The 15971-nt window shown below is 41.0% G+C and overlaps 1 protein-coding gene across 1 annotated transcript in view; it reads right to left on the reverse strand.

The window, feature by feature from the left end:
• Positions 1 to 15971, reverse strand: part of MCC (MCC regulator of WNT signaling pathway) — a 301701-nt gene that overhangs the window by 254635 nt on the left and 31095 nt on the right. Inside the window, exon 2 of the mRNA XM_054987477.1 lies at positions 10707 to 10954. Coding sequence (XP_054843452.1) covers positions 10707 to 10954 — 248 coding nt within the window. The remainder of the gene's footprint in view (positions 1 to 10706; positions 10955 to 15971) is intronic.

Here is a 15971-nt window from a genome sequence, read left to right on the forward strand (position 1 = left end):
TAATCTCTTCTCTTATTCTTTTCGTTATTAACTGCACAATAATGTCTCTTGGTAGGTTCTTTTGTTGTGCATATGCAGAATTGACCCTATATACTAGATCCAAATTTGCAGTAATTTCTTCTGGCTGTTTATTCAGAAATTCTACTAAAATATCCATCATTTGGTCTTGTACATTTTGCGCCATCAATTCTGGAACGCCCCTAAATCTTAGTTGTCTTTCCGTTGCCTTACATTCCATCACTGCCATCCTCTCTTGCATCACTTGATTTTCCATCTTCACATCTGTAGCTAAATCATTAGTCTTCTGTTCCACTTCTTGCACCTTGTTGTTTATTGCTTGTAGTTCATTTCGAATTCCATCCATATTCTTAGCCAATTCTGCCACCTCCATTTTAATTACCTCTTTCAAATCTTTTATCAATGTTTCATGCATCTTTTGTATCGATTGGTTCAGTTCTTTATAACCTTCTGTAACTTTCTTCTCCAATCCTTCAATCACTGCGTCTACTGAGACTTGCCACTCTTTATCTAATTTTTTCATCATATTTGGACTTGGCTTAGAGCCCCCCCACATGTCCACTCTCTTTCTTAAATCTGTTTTGCTTTTTTATTGTTTTCCCCTTAATATTACTCACTTTGCTGGTCTCGATAAAAGAGAAAAAAAATTCAATTTGGATCCAAAACATCGGGGGAAATTTCTCTATGGTAACTGGAATCGCTTCTTCCCTCAGCTACAATGGCATATTTCCTGTTCCTTTAGCCCCAATTTCTCATGATGCTTGCTTTGTTTTGCTTCCGGGTCTTCTTTCTTCTCGCTGTTCTTCCTGCTTCCTGCTTGTTCTTGTCCTCTCTAGGCACGCATTGTCTCCTCCTCTCCCAGTCTCATCTCCTCTCGCGATGTTTCAACGCTATTTCCCAGCTCCCTCGTCCTCTCTCACGCCGGTTATCTCTCTTCAAACCGCAAGTATGTATAAACAATCCTTTATATCGCTCTTTTTGTCCTTAAAAACTTGCCAAATTAGGGATTTCTTACTCAAATATTGTTCCTTATTGTTTCCTCTATTTAATTAGGTTTTTTTGTTACTTTAATATCTGGTCTTTTTTCTGCTTTTCTGTTCAAAAGTCCGATAACAATCTTTACCTTACGCTGCTTTCTCGGGTTTTCTGTGCTGTTTCCTCCGTTTCTAGTTGGTCAAATCCGGTACTGAGGCTTGGTTTCTGATGATCTTATGCCAGAGGTATGCCAGAGACTCCAGAGGTACTGCAGAGTTAGTAGCTCGCCCTTCTCTGAGGGGACCTCAAGGTGATGGGGAAAATCCTTGATTCAGAACCCGCCCCGCCCCGTCACCGAGATCACACACTCTCGGGGTCGCGTAGCGTTCAGGACCCCCTTCTCCCTGAAGGGGGGACGGTAGCAGGCGTTTGAGTGCCTCGCTTCCCAAAAACAGTATCTCGGATAGCCCAGCTCCCTAGGCTACTTCAGATCGCCATTAATCCCAAACAGGAAGCCAAAACATGATTTGCACTTATGACTTTGATCAATACTTTCATTAAATTAAGGAACAGTTGTCTAAAGGTTCAACCCCCTGGCCACTGTTCCCAAGTGCTGAACACAGCCACTCAAGATCCCTTCCACCTAAGGACATCTCACTTGGAAAAACAGGCTGCAGGTACAGTTAATTAAGCAACCTGCTCATCCCATTCCCAGGGTGGCAAGCCAGAACTGGGTCTGTGGAACTTATGGACCTGAACAAAAGTTACTCAGGCTAAGGCATAGAGATTTGTGGCTGGTTACACTATCGTAACAGTATGATATGCCAGCGTAACCCTGAGCACTTTCAGCCCCCGCTCCTGGATGGGGCTGTAAATTGTCAAATATTAAAGGAGAATTGGTATAAAATGTTGTTCAAATGGTATAATTCACATAACTTCTTGGTGCTTCTCTCAAAGGTGTCTGGGGAGGGGGGCGGTTGCCCCACAGTTGCATTGTCAGCAGGTCCTGTTTCAGTGGAAACAGTTACTAATAGAGATGGGCATGATCTGCATTATGATCGGGAAAAACCCACGATAATGACGATCGCGCGATCGTGACCTGGCGGGTCGTGATTGTCCACGGCCAATGATCCAGCGATCGGGAGAGGCCTGGATCGTTGCGTTCGGGCTCAGATTGGGGATCCAGACACTCAGGTGCCAGCAATCTATTCCCCTGGCAATGGAGCCAGGGGAAAGCCTGAGCTCTGTTTGCCCTCCTTCTGTCGCCCTGGAAACAAGAATGGAAGCCCAGTTTTCCTTGATCAGCAGGGCTTCCTTCCAACCACGGAGCAGCAAAGCAGTCACAAGTTGGGAGAAGACACCCAGGGGAAGGAGGGGGAAGGGGGTGTTCTGTAGCCATGGACACTCCAATTTCATCCCTGCAAACCCTGATAGGCAGCTCTGACGACCAAACACAGACCTCCTGTGTTGCTGAATGGGACCTGAGTGGGACCTGAGAGGAGGTGGCTCGTCGCTGCCTCCCCGTGCCCGCCAGGCCCGGTGGCTGCCACCACCACCCACCTTCCCACATAGCTGGGAACAGCAGCGTGGCCCACTTTGGCCTCCACGATCCACGGCTTGGGAACAGGAGATGATCGGTGTGGATCATTAATTCAGGATCATTGCAGGCGCCGATCCACGATCAGCTGGATCTTTAATTTTTTTTGGATCGTGCCCATCTCTATTTATTAAGCTTTGGAGCCCGCTGAATTAAGTGGTCTAACTTTAAGAGCACTGATTTTAATTGTTCAAAAATACTGGCCACTGTTCTAACAGTTAATAATAAGAGCTCCTTCAATATATCACTGGAGTTACCCTCATTCTCCCGGGCATTCTGTAAAAAAGGACCCGAAACCCCATTTTGATCTTCAAGGTGCAAGTTGGCTCCCTAGGCGTTTCAGGCCCAAACACGCCCCCAACAGTAGCAGAAAGTTAAGCCATAAAAAATGATGGCGTAGCTCACCCTCTCCCACAATGAGTCACACCCAAACAGCCTGGAGGAGCATAGGATGTTGACTACTGCAGGGACCAATCCACTCACACTCCCATGGCAGCTGAGCCCCCTTCCCTGCAGCCAATTGGCTACCCAGACACCCTACATAAACTCCAGCCAGGGCACCCATGACCATAGGTAAGTAGGGAGGTGGCCAAATGTTTTGCCCGAAAGCCTCGAGCTGTGGGTACGAGCCAGGAGACAGTGCACATGGTGGCAGGATAAGTGTGTGCTGGGAAAACATTGTGAAAGATGGTTGTAACTTGCACTCGCTCGGGGAGGAGAGCTAAGTCCAGAATGTCTGTCTAAAAACTACCACCTGAGTTCCTTTACAGGTTGCCTGGCTCCCAAGTCCCAGCTCAGGGAGGGGTGAGGCTGCACTGGCAGGAAAGAAGGAGATGGGGAGGCGGCCTCCCTGGGCTTGCTCGTTCACACCAGCCTCTCGCCTCCCCTCACCCTCCCAAATGCCAGCCCCTGCGGTCAAGGCTTGTCGCCCGGGAAGTCACATGACACAGCTGTTCCAGGGGGTGACTTCCCCCCCCCAAACAGTAAATACTGCATATATTTGTTTCCCTCCAAATTTGTTTTTCCACCCACAAAAATCAGGGTTTTTTTCCTGCAGCTTCAAAATGTCCTGAAATTTTACATCTCTAATCTAACCAAATAACATTATAGGGAGTCACGGGACTACAGGACTTTCTGTAATACCCTTCTCCCAAAGACTGGCTCAGATAGATTTTTCATTCTTATCTTGTAATGGCCCATGAAAGACCTAAGCAGCTGCTCTACAAATCTCTTCCAGTAAGGCCCTTTCCTAAATATCTAGAAAAGCAGCTCCCTTTACTGAATATGACAAGATGTCATCTATTTGTGGAAGGGTACGCTGTGTTCTCTCAGCCAACAAGACTTTCTTTCCTAGAAAGGAAGGACAGAAACAGGCAAACAAACGCCACCACCCTGCTCCTAATCCATGTCAGCAAATGTGCATAAATGCTCTTCGTGGTTTAAATGAATGGCTTGGGTGGTCATTGCACAGGCCATGATTTTCTTGGTCATGCCTGACCAATTTTTCAGGAAGCAGATAACATAGGACAGGGGTCATTTCTCAGAAAAAGAGCGGGAGGAACTCATTAGCATAACTCATTAGCATATGCCATGCTCCTTGACATCACTGGAAGTGTGTCATGAGCATAACTGATTTGCATATGCCACACCCCCTGACATCACCTATCCTGGCTGTTTTGGACCCAATCCTGGCCATTCAGCGCCAAAATTGGGCCCAAAATGTCAAAAAGGGGCTGAAAATGGCTGAAAGGGGCCCCAAAATGGTCAGGATTGGCCTGCTGCTGAGTGAGAGAGTGATCCACCCATCAGAGGCCCGATCCGGGCCATTTTGGCCCCAATCCAGGCCAAAATGGGCCCAAAATGGTTGAGAGTCAGGTAGGCAGGGCCACCTGTCATGTGACCTCTTTGGGGGAACTACCAGAACTGCATTCCTGCGCATTCCCCCTCGAAATGAGCCCTGCATAGGAGCACTGGAACAACCAAACAGTCTTGTAGATACTCTAGCCCACCCCAACCCACTGGAGCTCTTCAGAAGTTTCACAAAAGTCTTACCTTTGTGTCAGAAGCATGAAAGCAGACTGATCAGCAAGTTTCTCCTACCATGAAGAGGTTTCAGCCCTGCCAACCCCGCCCCTAAAGGTGACATCTAGGCAATATGGAATGTTCTCCTATTAGCAACAGTAAAATATTATATGCTATCAATCGGTGAGAAAATCTGGATTATGCCAAGGACATACCTGAACTAAGCATTTTGACTGGCATTTACCTTTATGAACTTTATACCAAATTGGATCCTTCTCTTTTTATGCAATTAGATGAGAAATCCAAAAAGTAGTACAGCTTTTTTAAAAAGTTTTTGATTCTGAAGACACCATTATTTCTTCTGTAAAAAGCTAGATGCACCTGTGGAACGTAGCTGTGTTGGGAAAATTACTCAATAGATTGGCAAAAAAATTAAGTGAATGTGGATCCTTTTTATGTCATTTAGAGAATCCATTTATATCTTTTGCTAATCAACACTCAACTACTCTTCACTCAAGACTGGAAATCTATGGAAAGGTATAATCTGACAAGGCATAAGAGCAGTAACAACACCCTATTGAAGCTGTAAAACCAAATGTATGGCAATAATTTTTCCATTTCCTTGTTGTTTTGCAGTTGCTCTTTTTGGTTTTGTTTGTTTGTTTGTTGTGTTTTGTTAATGCATAATTTAATGTGTAATTTTTTTAGAAAACTGGAAAAACAAATTTCAGGTGATGTAACCCACCCCACTCTTCCAAATCTGAGGCCAGGGGGAGTCCTCAAGAGGGAAGCCATGAAGGTGGACAGGCATGAGTCGCAGCTCAGCACCATGAGGTTCACAGATCTGCTTATGTATCTGGTTCTGAAGAAATTTCTACTGATTCCAGGTTTTCCACATGCCTTGCTTTGATCTATATGCATTTGGCAAAATCTAGTCTTAAGTTTAGACCATCATTGATTCTCTCTACTAAAACTGCATTTGTTTTCTGTTGATTTCTAGAGTTTCAGTTAAACAGTTTAATTTGAATGATTCTTGGTAGTCCCTAAAAAATAGGCACCACATATGGAAAGCCAGCAGAAATGTCCAATGGATAATAGGGCAAAGACAACACATGAAGAGCAGATGTGCCTATAAACAGCCTTTGAAGACAATTGTTATTATGAACAGACATCTCTTCACCATGAATGTTCATCAGGTTCATTGGTATTAGTCAGCACTTGTGATGCTTCCTTCTTTAGGTTATATTTACAAACCAACCAGGAGCAGCTCTGCAAGTTTTCTAAATCCCAGTTTTGATTCTGTGACAAAGAGCTAAAGAGCTAAAAAGACAATACCACACTATATTCTCATTAGTCAGAGTCAGTGATACACATTCTCCTCATTGTGTTTTTGACTTGTGAACAGCTTTTATGGACATGTGATTACAAAACAGCTATACAACACAAACTTATTGTTGCTTAAAAAAAAAATAACCACATTAACCAAAGTGACAGAAATAACTCAGATTATTTTTTTTCAGGACAATGAAAAAAACAGTAATTAACTGAAGAAACAGGTTTGTTATAAGTAAGGTTACACGTGAAGTTATACATGGCATGGGGTGGCCTCCCAAAGCAAATGCAAGTGTCTCCTCCTTCCCAGCTTTCCATCGCCATATAGAGGAACCGTCGGGAAAAATCACAAGCTTATCCAAACACAGCAGATGTTACTAGAGATTCATGCCTAGCAAAATGAATGCTACTCTACTCAGAGTGGCATTATACACATTCCCACTATAGCCGCACATGGATAAGAATGAATGTACACCCATGTTCAGAATATGTGTATGAAAAATACGCATGCTTCAATACTTTTGATGTAGGACTGCCTTTGAAAATTGTCTAGAAACTTCAGCTGGTTCAAAATACGGTAGGCAAGCTACGAGGAACAAGATGCAAGGATCATTATCCCTGCACTGAAAAACCTACTTTGGCTGTTAATCTCTGTCTGGACACAATTCAAAGTGCCGGTTATTACTTTGAAGGTCTTAAATAGCTTGGGGTGAAGGTACCAAAAACCCCACCTCCTCCCACACTGTTTAGCCCACCGTCTATCCAATCTCTGATCCTCATCTGCAGAGCTGAGGGTGGTGGCAGCAAAAATAAACAGGGCTTTTTCATTGGTGGCACCTTCTTTGTGTCATGCCCTTCTCCTTAGGGCTCACCTGGGGCCTACCTTGCTTCTTTTATGCATCAAGCCCTAATGGTTCTTTTTACCCAAGATTTAAAATTCTTTTACAGCCCATTTTAGCCTTTTATGAGTTTTCTTTTAAACTGTTTTGTTCTGATTTTACACTAATGGCCAAAATTGTGGAAACCTTTTGGGAAAAGTGCATTTTTGAGGTTTGATGGCTCATAACACCACTCTTTTTGGAGTAATACCATAAAATTATATATCAATGGAAAGATAATTTAATCAAGAATGTAATGCAACAAAGCGTGTTCAATTATCTGTATTCTATCAAATGTTATAGCCAAATAACCAGGAAAAGGAAGCACAACTTGCTTACGTTGATATGAAGTAGCATTCCTTCATTTGAATGAAGCCATTCAACATAATACAATTAAAGAAATGGCACAAAGAGTTGACTGGTCACCCAAAAAGCGATGTAAAATAGTACTATTAAGTGAACAAGGCTACAGTTATGAAGAAATTAGAAGAAAAATTGGTGGAAACTTAACCAAAGGTGGCATTTCTAAATTTTTGAAGAGGTATAAGGCAACTCAGTCACTACAAAACCAGACTGGTAAAGGCAGGAAAAGGTGCACACAAGCGAGGGATGATAGAAGAAGACTGAGCCTAGGTGACAGAAGAAAATCATCGGGGTGTATACAGAACGAAATGGCGCAATTCAATGTGAAGTTGAGTACAAGGAATGTTCGGCGCAGACTGGAAGAATTTGGTCTTAATGCTAGAATTCCACGAAAAAAAATTGTTCTCTCTCAAATAAAGGTTGAAAAGATTAAACTGGGCTAAAACCTATGTTAACTGAACAGCGGAACAATGGGACAGTGTTATTTGGTAGTGATGGCATAAAATACGTGAGAAGAGGAATCGGAGAACATTTGCATCCTGATTGCATTACACCTACCATGAAACACCCAGTTAGTGTTATGATACGGGGTTGTATGACATCAAAAGGTGTGGGCAGAATTTGCGTGATAAATGACAATATAAATGCTCAAAAATACATAATTGAAATACTTGAGCCCAAACTGAAGCCTTCCACACGTGATCTTTTCCAAGATAATGAAGCATTTATATTTCAACAAGATTCAGCTCCATGTCATGTTGCTGCTGTGTGCAAAAAGTGGTTTCAAGATAATCATATTCCCCTGTTGGAATGGCCTGGGAATAGCCCAGACCTTAACCCCATCAAAAATTTATGGAGCCGACTAAAGAAACTGGTTAGTGAGAAGCAACCCAGCAATAAAACGCAATAGAAGCAATAACTCAATCGTGGTTTCACATTATAACAGCTGCAGAACTAAAAAAACTTGGTTCACTCCATGGGAAGGCGTTGTAAGGCCGTAATTAAAGCAAAAGGTTACCCAACTAAGTATTAACTGACATGGTGAGAATTGTTGTTGAACTCATTTTTTCTATGTGTTTCAATTTTCTTCTTTATAACTACTGTTCTAAAAAAAAATCCTTCATAAAAGTTATTGCATTACATTCTTGATTAAATTATCTTTCCATTGATATATAATTTTATGGTATTACTCCAAAAAAAATGTGGTGTTACAAGCCATCAAACCTCAAAAATACACTTTTCCCAAAAGGTTTCCACAATTTTGGCCCCTAGTGTATGCTCTGGCTGGGTTTCTGATGGTTTGTTCATTTTCAACAATTTTTGTGTTTTTCTTTTGCTCATGTTTTATTTTATAAGCTGCTTTTTACTTTATAAGAATGGCTTAGAAATTTTCTGAATAAACTTTATATGCATTGAGAAGCTAGTCTGTAATGGTTTTGCAGGGGGTATAAATGTACTGAAAGAGAAATGAATGATTTTAAATACAGATGTTGGGAAACTCATACACATCCATTTACAGGAAGCATGTCTCAAATAGCACTCTACTTTGATTAGAGATGTCAGCAGTGTCTGGATGAGACCTAATGTAAATCTGTAGACAACCATTCCCTATCTTATGTGTTCAAGTTAAAGAAACCTAAAAAGGTCACACTTTCACTTCACATTCATTTTTCTGCCATTACCAGTCTCAGAATCATTAATGCCAATCACCAGGCTACAATGACAGCAGCTGCAGTATTATCCTAAGCAGAACTGCACCTTTCTATATCCACTAAGGTCAACTGACGGACGTAACTGCATAGGATGGCACTGTTGAGCTACTCCTATCATGGAAATATGGATTAGTGATACACATGTATACTAGCGGACTCTGTATGAACTTTACTGTGTTTTTTCTAGCACGCAGTATAACTACCACAGCTGCTGCTTCATCTTTGACAGCTAATTAAAAATAGTGGAGAGTATCAATGTTTTCTAATTGTAGAACAGACCAATGATGATCTGCTCACTTAACTTTTCCTGTCACTGATTTATATTTCTTATCTTGCAGCTGAACACAGTGTCACTTTTTGGCTATGTAGAATTGTACATGATTGAAAATATGAATTAATTAAATCTTAAACCAATCATAGTTTATCTATGTTATCACATGAAAAAGATCTTAGATTTCGTGCTAAACCAGACAGCAGACCAGGGTTCTGGCTGAAAGTAATCTCATGAAGAACTAAGTGAGAAACTTACCCATGTAATGTGTGCTATGGGAACCTTAACACATTTCATAGTAAATCTGATTGATGTAAACTTAGATTTTATTGAGAGATATTACGAAACATAATTCTTCTTGCCTTTATTTGTTCCCTCTTTGCAGGTTTTATACTAATAAGCATTTCTATTTTGATTTTTTGCTTTATTAAAAAGACTAGAGTTTATGTTAATAAAATAAATAATTAAACTCTTAAGAAGATTCTTTGTGTCTTGGTGGGGAGAGTATTGCAAGAACTCTATAAATTATTTTGTACTGACAAACAGTTTCTCTAAAGGAAACGTCATGTCTGTACCCCTACATCCATGCCATTGTTCTATGTGTTGAACCATTGTTAATGCTGTAGCTTGATTTCATTTTGCAAATGCTCTAACCATCACTTTCATTTCTCCCTCTAGCAGCCTGAGAACGCAGCTGTCTTTTTTTTTCTTTGAAGCTCACAGAAGTGACTTTGTACTGTCTGCAATGTTAGCGTTGACTCTTATACCTCTTTGTCCTGTCTAGGTTGATGTATAAACTCCAGAAGAAGTTCCCAGACCTTTTCCCGGGCAAACCAGTGGTCTAAGTGGGAGGGGGGAAATGATCGAGTATTTAGAGCTGTGCTTTCTTCAAGTTCCTATTCCTATCCAGGAAGCATGTACTGCTTAGATGCTTTCTTGCCTCTGAGTAATTCTATGGACATATATATGGAAATGATTGGATTTCTGAATAAAACCATTTAACCAAGAGCTTGGACTTCTTGTTGCAATGGTACAGGGACCTGTCTACATCCACAGCCTGACAGGAAAGCTGTTTTCAGGTCTCACCTGAAATGCTGCTCAATATTTAAGACAAACTCTTTAGCATGAGCAGTTAGAAGCCTTAATGAGGCATGGATAACCATTCTGTTACACTCTTTTATGATCATGTACTGATACAGTGTAGGGAAAAACCCGTTTGTAATAACAATTACTCACCTGAGTCAAGATTAACTTAGACCCAACTCACATAGGTGTAATGGCATAGCTGAAAAATCACCACAACCTCATTGGGGTCTGCTTACACAAAACAGCTCTATCCACAGAGTTCCATTTCAGGCATCAGCCAAACGATGTCTGATTGGTTGCACAACCTTGGGACTAAGATGCAATCAACTCTATCAAATACACACTTCCAAGATACATATCCAGGATGATTAAACCCTTGTAATGCCTTTTAAGATCAACACAAAACAGCAAGTTTTCAATAAGCAAGGAATAATGAAATCTTTCATACCTACCCAAACTGTTATCACTGCTTGTTGGCCAGGAAGCTATTCTGTCCCTTAATGTTTTCTTTTTACAAGAGTCATCTGATTTTACAGAAAGCTCCACTTCTTCTTTCCTGATTTCTTGCACAAGTTGCATGCGGCATCGAGTAAAATCCTGAAAGGAAATCTTTCCATTTTCATCTGCACCAAGTTGATGCATGATCTCAGCCACAGACTCCTCCATGTTCAGTTGGCGGCACACCATCAATAAGTCATTCCTAAGGAATTTTTTGAAGCAAAAGATGGGAATAGGGAAAGAGAAGACCAAAAAAAGCGGTTTAGCTCATAAACACAATACTCGCTCTGTATAAAAGGAATGCTCAATAATTCAAAGTCATCTGAAGTCCAATAAAGTGACTGCATTTTTTCATTTCAGCGAAGGCACTTTCAGGTCAGCTGATTTCAATCACAGAAGACAATGTCTGAACAAAGAAATGTATAACCCTCCAGTGGTTTCCTGGCACAGCCATGTACAGTAAACTCTCAGGAGACTGCATGCCCAGACTTTATCTTACCGGTAGGATTTTTACTCTTACTCAGATATTAAGAAACAAAACCACAATGGGAATGCATAAGAGAGAGAAAAGCAGGTGGCAAGGAAAAGAAATAAAGTGATCTTGCTTGAATTTATGTTCGAAATGCCACATTTTTCTCCACAAAAGTGAAACATATTTTGTGAGACTGAAACCATTATACTCTTGCACTATTCGACTGTACTACTGTTAGGTAGGTTGGGGTGGGGGAGAGAGAAGGAAGCAGGGAAAGATGAGGAGGTCAGGGTACCTGATCTCATCAGAGCTTGGAAACTAAGCAGGGTTGACCATAGTCAGCACACGGATGGGACACTTCCAGGGCTTTTTTTCTGGGAAAAGAGGTAGTGGAACTCAGGACTGCACAACGATGTCACTTTGGGTTAGCTGGAACAAGGGGGGAGTTTTTTAAAGTTTAAATCGCCCTTGGCAAAAATGGTCACATGGCTGGTGGCCAAAAATGGTCACATGGTGGCCAAAAATGGTCACATGGCTGGGGCCACCGACCATGTGAGCATTTTCAAGAGGTACTGGAACTCCGTTCCACCGCGTTCTCTCTGAAAAAAAGCCCTGGACACTGCCAAGGTAGAGTGGAACTGCCAAGCAGAGAAAGACAACGGCAAACAACTTCTACTCATTTCTTGCCTTGAAAACCCCATGAGATGGAACTTCATAGGGTCACCATGGGTCGTCTGCAACTTGATGGCACACTTTATTTTAGGAGGAGAGAAAGAAGAAATAGTGTGGGAGAAGTTGTTATAGGGAGAAACAAGGTGCCCCTGCAAATCTTTGTGGGTTCCTCACACCAACTGGGCCTGACTTGGATATAATTTTTCCAAGTAGAGGCTACCATGGGGGACAGAAGCAGGGAAAGCTGAAGACAGGGGTGGGGGCACATAAAGATAGGTTGGCTAGTGGATAAGAAGGAAACAGGAAAGGGGAGAAAGAAACTAATATGTATATCCAAACTATGCGGCAATTAAAAGCAGTATTTTTAATAGCATGTGACATCATAAGAGGTGTTCACAGTTTTCATATTCTTAACAAATTTAGTTAAGTTGACACATCCCAACACAATATTGTATTATCTATGAAACTTCTACACATGCAGTACATGGGAATCCAGTATAAGAATAGGTAAATGCCTTTTTTAACAAGAACTTGACAACATATGAGACCTATTACTTTTGCTAGAGCCCAACACAAAACAACTAAAAATAGTCATGACCATCCAAAAGGGAGACTGATACCCAAAGAAACAAACAGGTAAGAAATTTGGGTTAAGATTGTATTGTTAATTTTTTATTATTGTTGTTCATTTATAATCCACCTTTTTTTCTGACACTCGGTATATTACAAACTATGAAAAGCAGTTCAGTCAGAGACCTCCAAGAAACATTGAAGTAGGATTATAGAAACTGGAAAACTATGTAAATAAAAGCTGCCTTAGGCAACAAAAACCATCTAAAGCATGATATCACAAAATGGAGATTACAGAGGTACACTCCAGTAAAAAAAGGGGATATGCACAGTAAACATGGCAATGGCCTACAATACTACACCTTATAGAAGCAGCCTCCTGAGCTATTCCACTGTACTATTGTGCTTATCCTCTTGTACATGTTTGTACATGATCAGGCATGCCTCCTACCCATTAGCAGGGTGGAACTTTCAGAAGCTAACATGGCAGGGTGTAACCAGAGAGCTGGCCCTGCAAGCATGCGGTTCCCAGGCCATGGATGGCTTTTTAGTCTTGAACTGAACCCGGTAACTGATAGGAAACCAGTGAAGTGTCTACATAATTGTTGTGGCATGCACATTCCACTTCCCACCTTATTGTGCCACAGTGTTCTGTACCAACTGTACCCCAGGAAACTGGGTACTCATTTTACCAACCTTGGAAGGAAGGAAGGCTGAGACAACCTTGAGCCAGCTACCTGAACCCGGCTTCCACCAGGATCCAACTCAGGTCATGAGCAGAGCTTGGGCTACAGTACTGCAGCTTACCACTGTGTACCAACTGGAGTATCTGAATTGTCTTTAGGGACAGATCTATGTAGAGTGCATCATCATTTATTATTTTATTTTATTTCTTTACCACCCATAGCCAAAGTAAAAATCAATTATAAGTATTCTTATATTACAAGTATAGAAGCATAAAAAACCCTTTTTTTTTACACAAGGCAGTTTTTTACTTTTTCATCTATTACATAAACAAGCAATTATTACTACATAAACAAGCAATTAGGAGCACCGTGGCACACAGTGGTAAGCTGTACTACTGCAGCCCAAGCTCTGCTCATGACCTGAGATCGATCCTGGTGGACGCCGCGTTCAGGTAGCAGGCTCAAGATTGACTCAGCCTTCCATCCTTCTGAGGTCAGTAAAATGAGTACCCAGTTTCCTGGGGGTAAAGTGTAGATGACTGGGGATGGCAATAGCAAACCACCTTGTAACAAAAGTCTGCCAAGAAAGCATCGTGATGCGACGTCCCCCCGTGGGTAAGGAATGACTCGGTGCTTGCACCTTTACCTTTTAAACACGCAATTATTTTACAGGGCAGAAAACAATTTAAAAAAATATACACCATAACAAGATTCAGACATAATAACAAACCATGTTTTAGCTTAAGCCAAATGGCAATAGTCTGCATAATAATTTGGACAATCGGTGGTTTGGCACAGCATCCAAATCATAAACCAACCTTAGTGATCCATACGTCTGTCAGTCCAGGTTTAACTTTTTTATATGTAATAATTACTTTCAAAACCCTAACAGCTAGATAATTTAATCTGTTAGAGGTAGCAGGAAAAATCCTTACAATTAGCCTCAATTTACACTTGGTTTTGCAAGCTCTCATTTCAAACTACTACAGAAAAAATATTAGGCTTCTTTTTACAGGTACTTGCAAAGAAGCTTGCTGAAAACTTTAAGGCCTCTTTCACGTTTTCATTTTAATCCAGTTGTTATCCATGCTATCCCAACTTCAATTCAGAGAACCTGTTACACCCATCGTTACAATGCTGTAGCTGTAATCTATATAAAATTTTTTTTAAGGAACGTGCTGGAATTGGTTGGGAAAATAAAAAAGGAAGCACTTTGAAAGCACTATGGACTTTTCAAACAGTACTCTGAAGCAAACCGGAAGCGCAATAAGAACTTGAGAACTTAAAACACCAGCTCAACTCCACACTGGAAATGGACACAAATGGCTTTTTGTTAAAAGGTTTAAAAATCCATTAGGAAAAGGAAGCGAAGTCAGTTTTGTCTGAAATGGTACAAAAAATCCACTAACAACCAGCAGCCAAAAGTTTACAAAGGCTATGTAAAAAGGGCCAAAATCACAACTACAGCTAAGTATCTCCCTCCTCATCCCTTTCCTCACTTACCTAGCAGTCAGGCAGCAGCACACATCACTCAAAAATAAGAGCATTCCATGCATAAGGAATTCTGGGAATTGTAGTTTTCCAAAGCTCCTTACATCTGGTTGCTCATAGCATTTTTAGGCCCTGAAAACAATACCTATGGAAAGCAAGGAGGACTTGCCAGTTAAGTTTGGAGAATGGGAAAGGGGGGCAGGGAACAGAGGAGAGGTAAAGATGATGTGAATCCTACCTATCTTCTTAATACAAATCCAGACCCAAATTCAAAAGCACTTGAGATTGCATTACATTCGGGTTATAGGTTTTTACTCGAGGAAGTTCATATTTTATGTTATCCCAACTTGAACTTCATCTGCATCACTATCCTATCAAAGCCAAAATAAACAAGTTTTGTACCATCTTAATAACAGCAGTAGATTTATTATGTCAGAAGCTTTTGTTACCCAGATGGGGTGCACATTTATGGTCCATAATGTTCAGAGGCTCCTCCCTTGCACATCAGGTCCAACCAAATGCACTTATGAGCAAACCATTATTGACAGATCATTACCCAGTGTATACCAGGGTCCAAATTTGAGCAGTACTTTGTACACATGTGTAGAGGAAAAACAGGCAGAAAATTAATACAAATAGAAAGTAGCAAGATGCACACCACAAGCAAAACGTGCACACACAGGGTTCCAAACCAATAAAGTTACCTAACACCTACTAGAAAAATAGTAAAAAGGGGTAATAAAGAGGGTATTAAAAAAAAAAACCAAGACTGATCCTGGCAAGAGGAAAGGCCCTTGAGAATAACACATAGCAACACTGCAGACTGGGTGATGCCGATTGGTGAATGGGTTGCAGAGGGTGAAAAGGGAAAGCACTGTAGAGACTGGAGCTTGCTCAAAGTCTCTGTGAAGGATCCTGTGCAGCGTCATAGGAGCAGCAGGTGGGGTGATCCTACCAGTAAAGTACCAGGGAAATCAGGGCTATGTTTACACATTGATGATTGTGTCATCAGGATGTTTTCGCCTTCTAAAAATATGACCAAATAAAAACAACAGTTATTAATGGAAATAACAGATTGTGAAGTAACAAGTAAGGTGAAATATTTGGGAATTGAACTGACTGCAAAGAATATAGATCTATTCAAGAATAATTATGAGAAACTGTGGACTCAGATAGAGCAAGATTTGATTAAATGGAATAGATTGAATTTGTCATGGTTGGGAAGAATTGCAGTAGTTAAGATGAATGTGCTGCCAAGAGTGATGTTTCTGTTACAAACAATACCAATTATTCGGGACTCTAAGCAGTTTGAAAAATGGCAGAGGAAA

This window comes from Eublepharis macularius, chromosome 8, assembly GCF_028583425.1.
Source record: "Eublepharis macularius isolate TG4126 chromosome 8, MPM_Emac_v1.0, whole genome shotgun sequence".
NCBI classification, from domain to species: domain Eukaryota; kingdom Metazoa; phylum Chordata; class Lepidosauria; order Squamata; family Eublepharidae; genus Eublepharis; species Eublepharis macularius.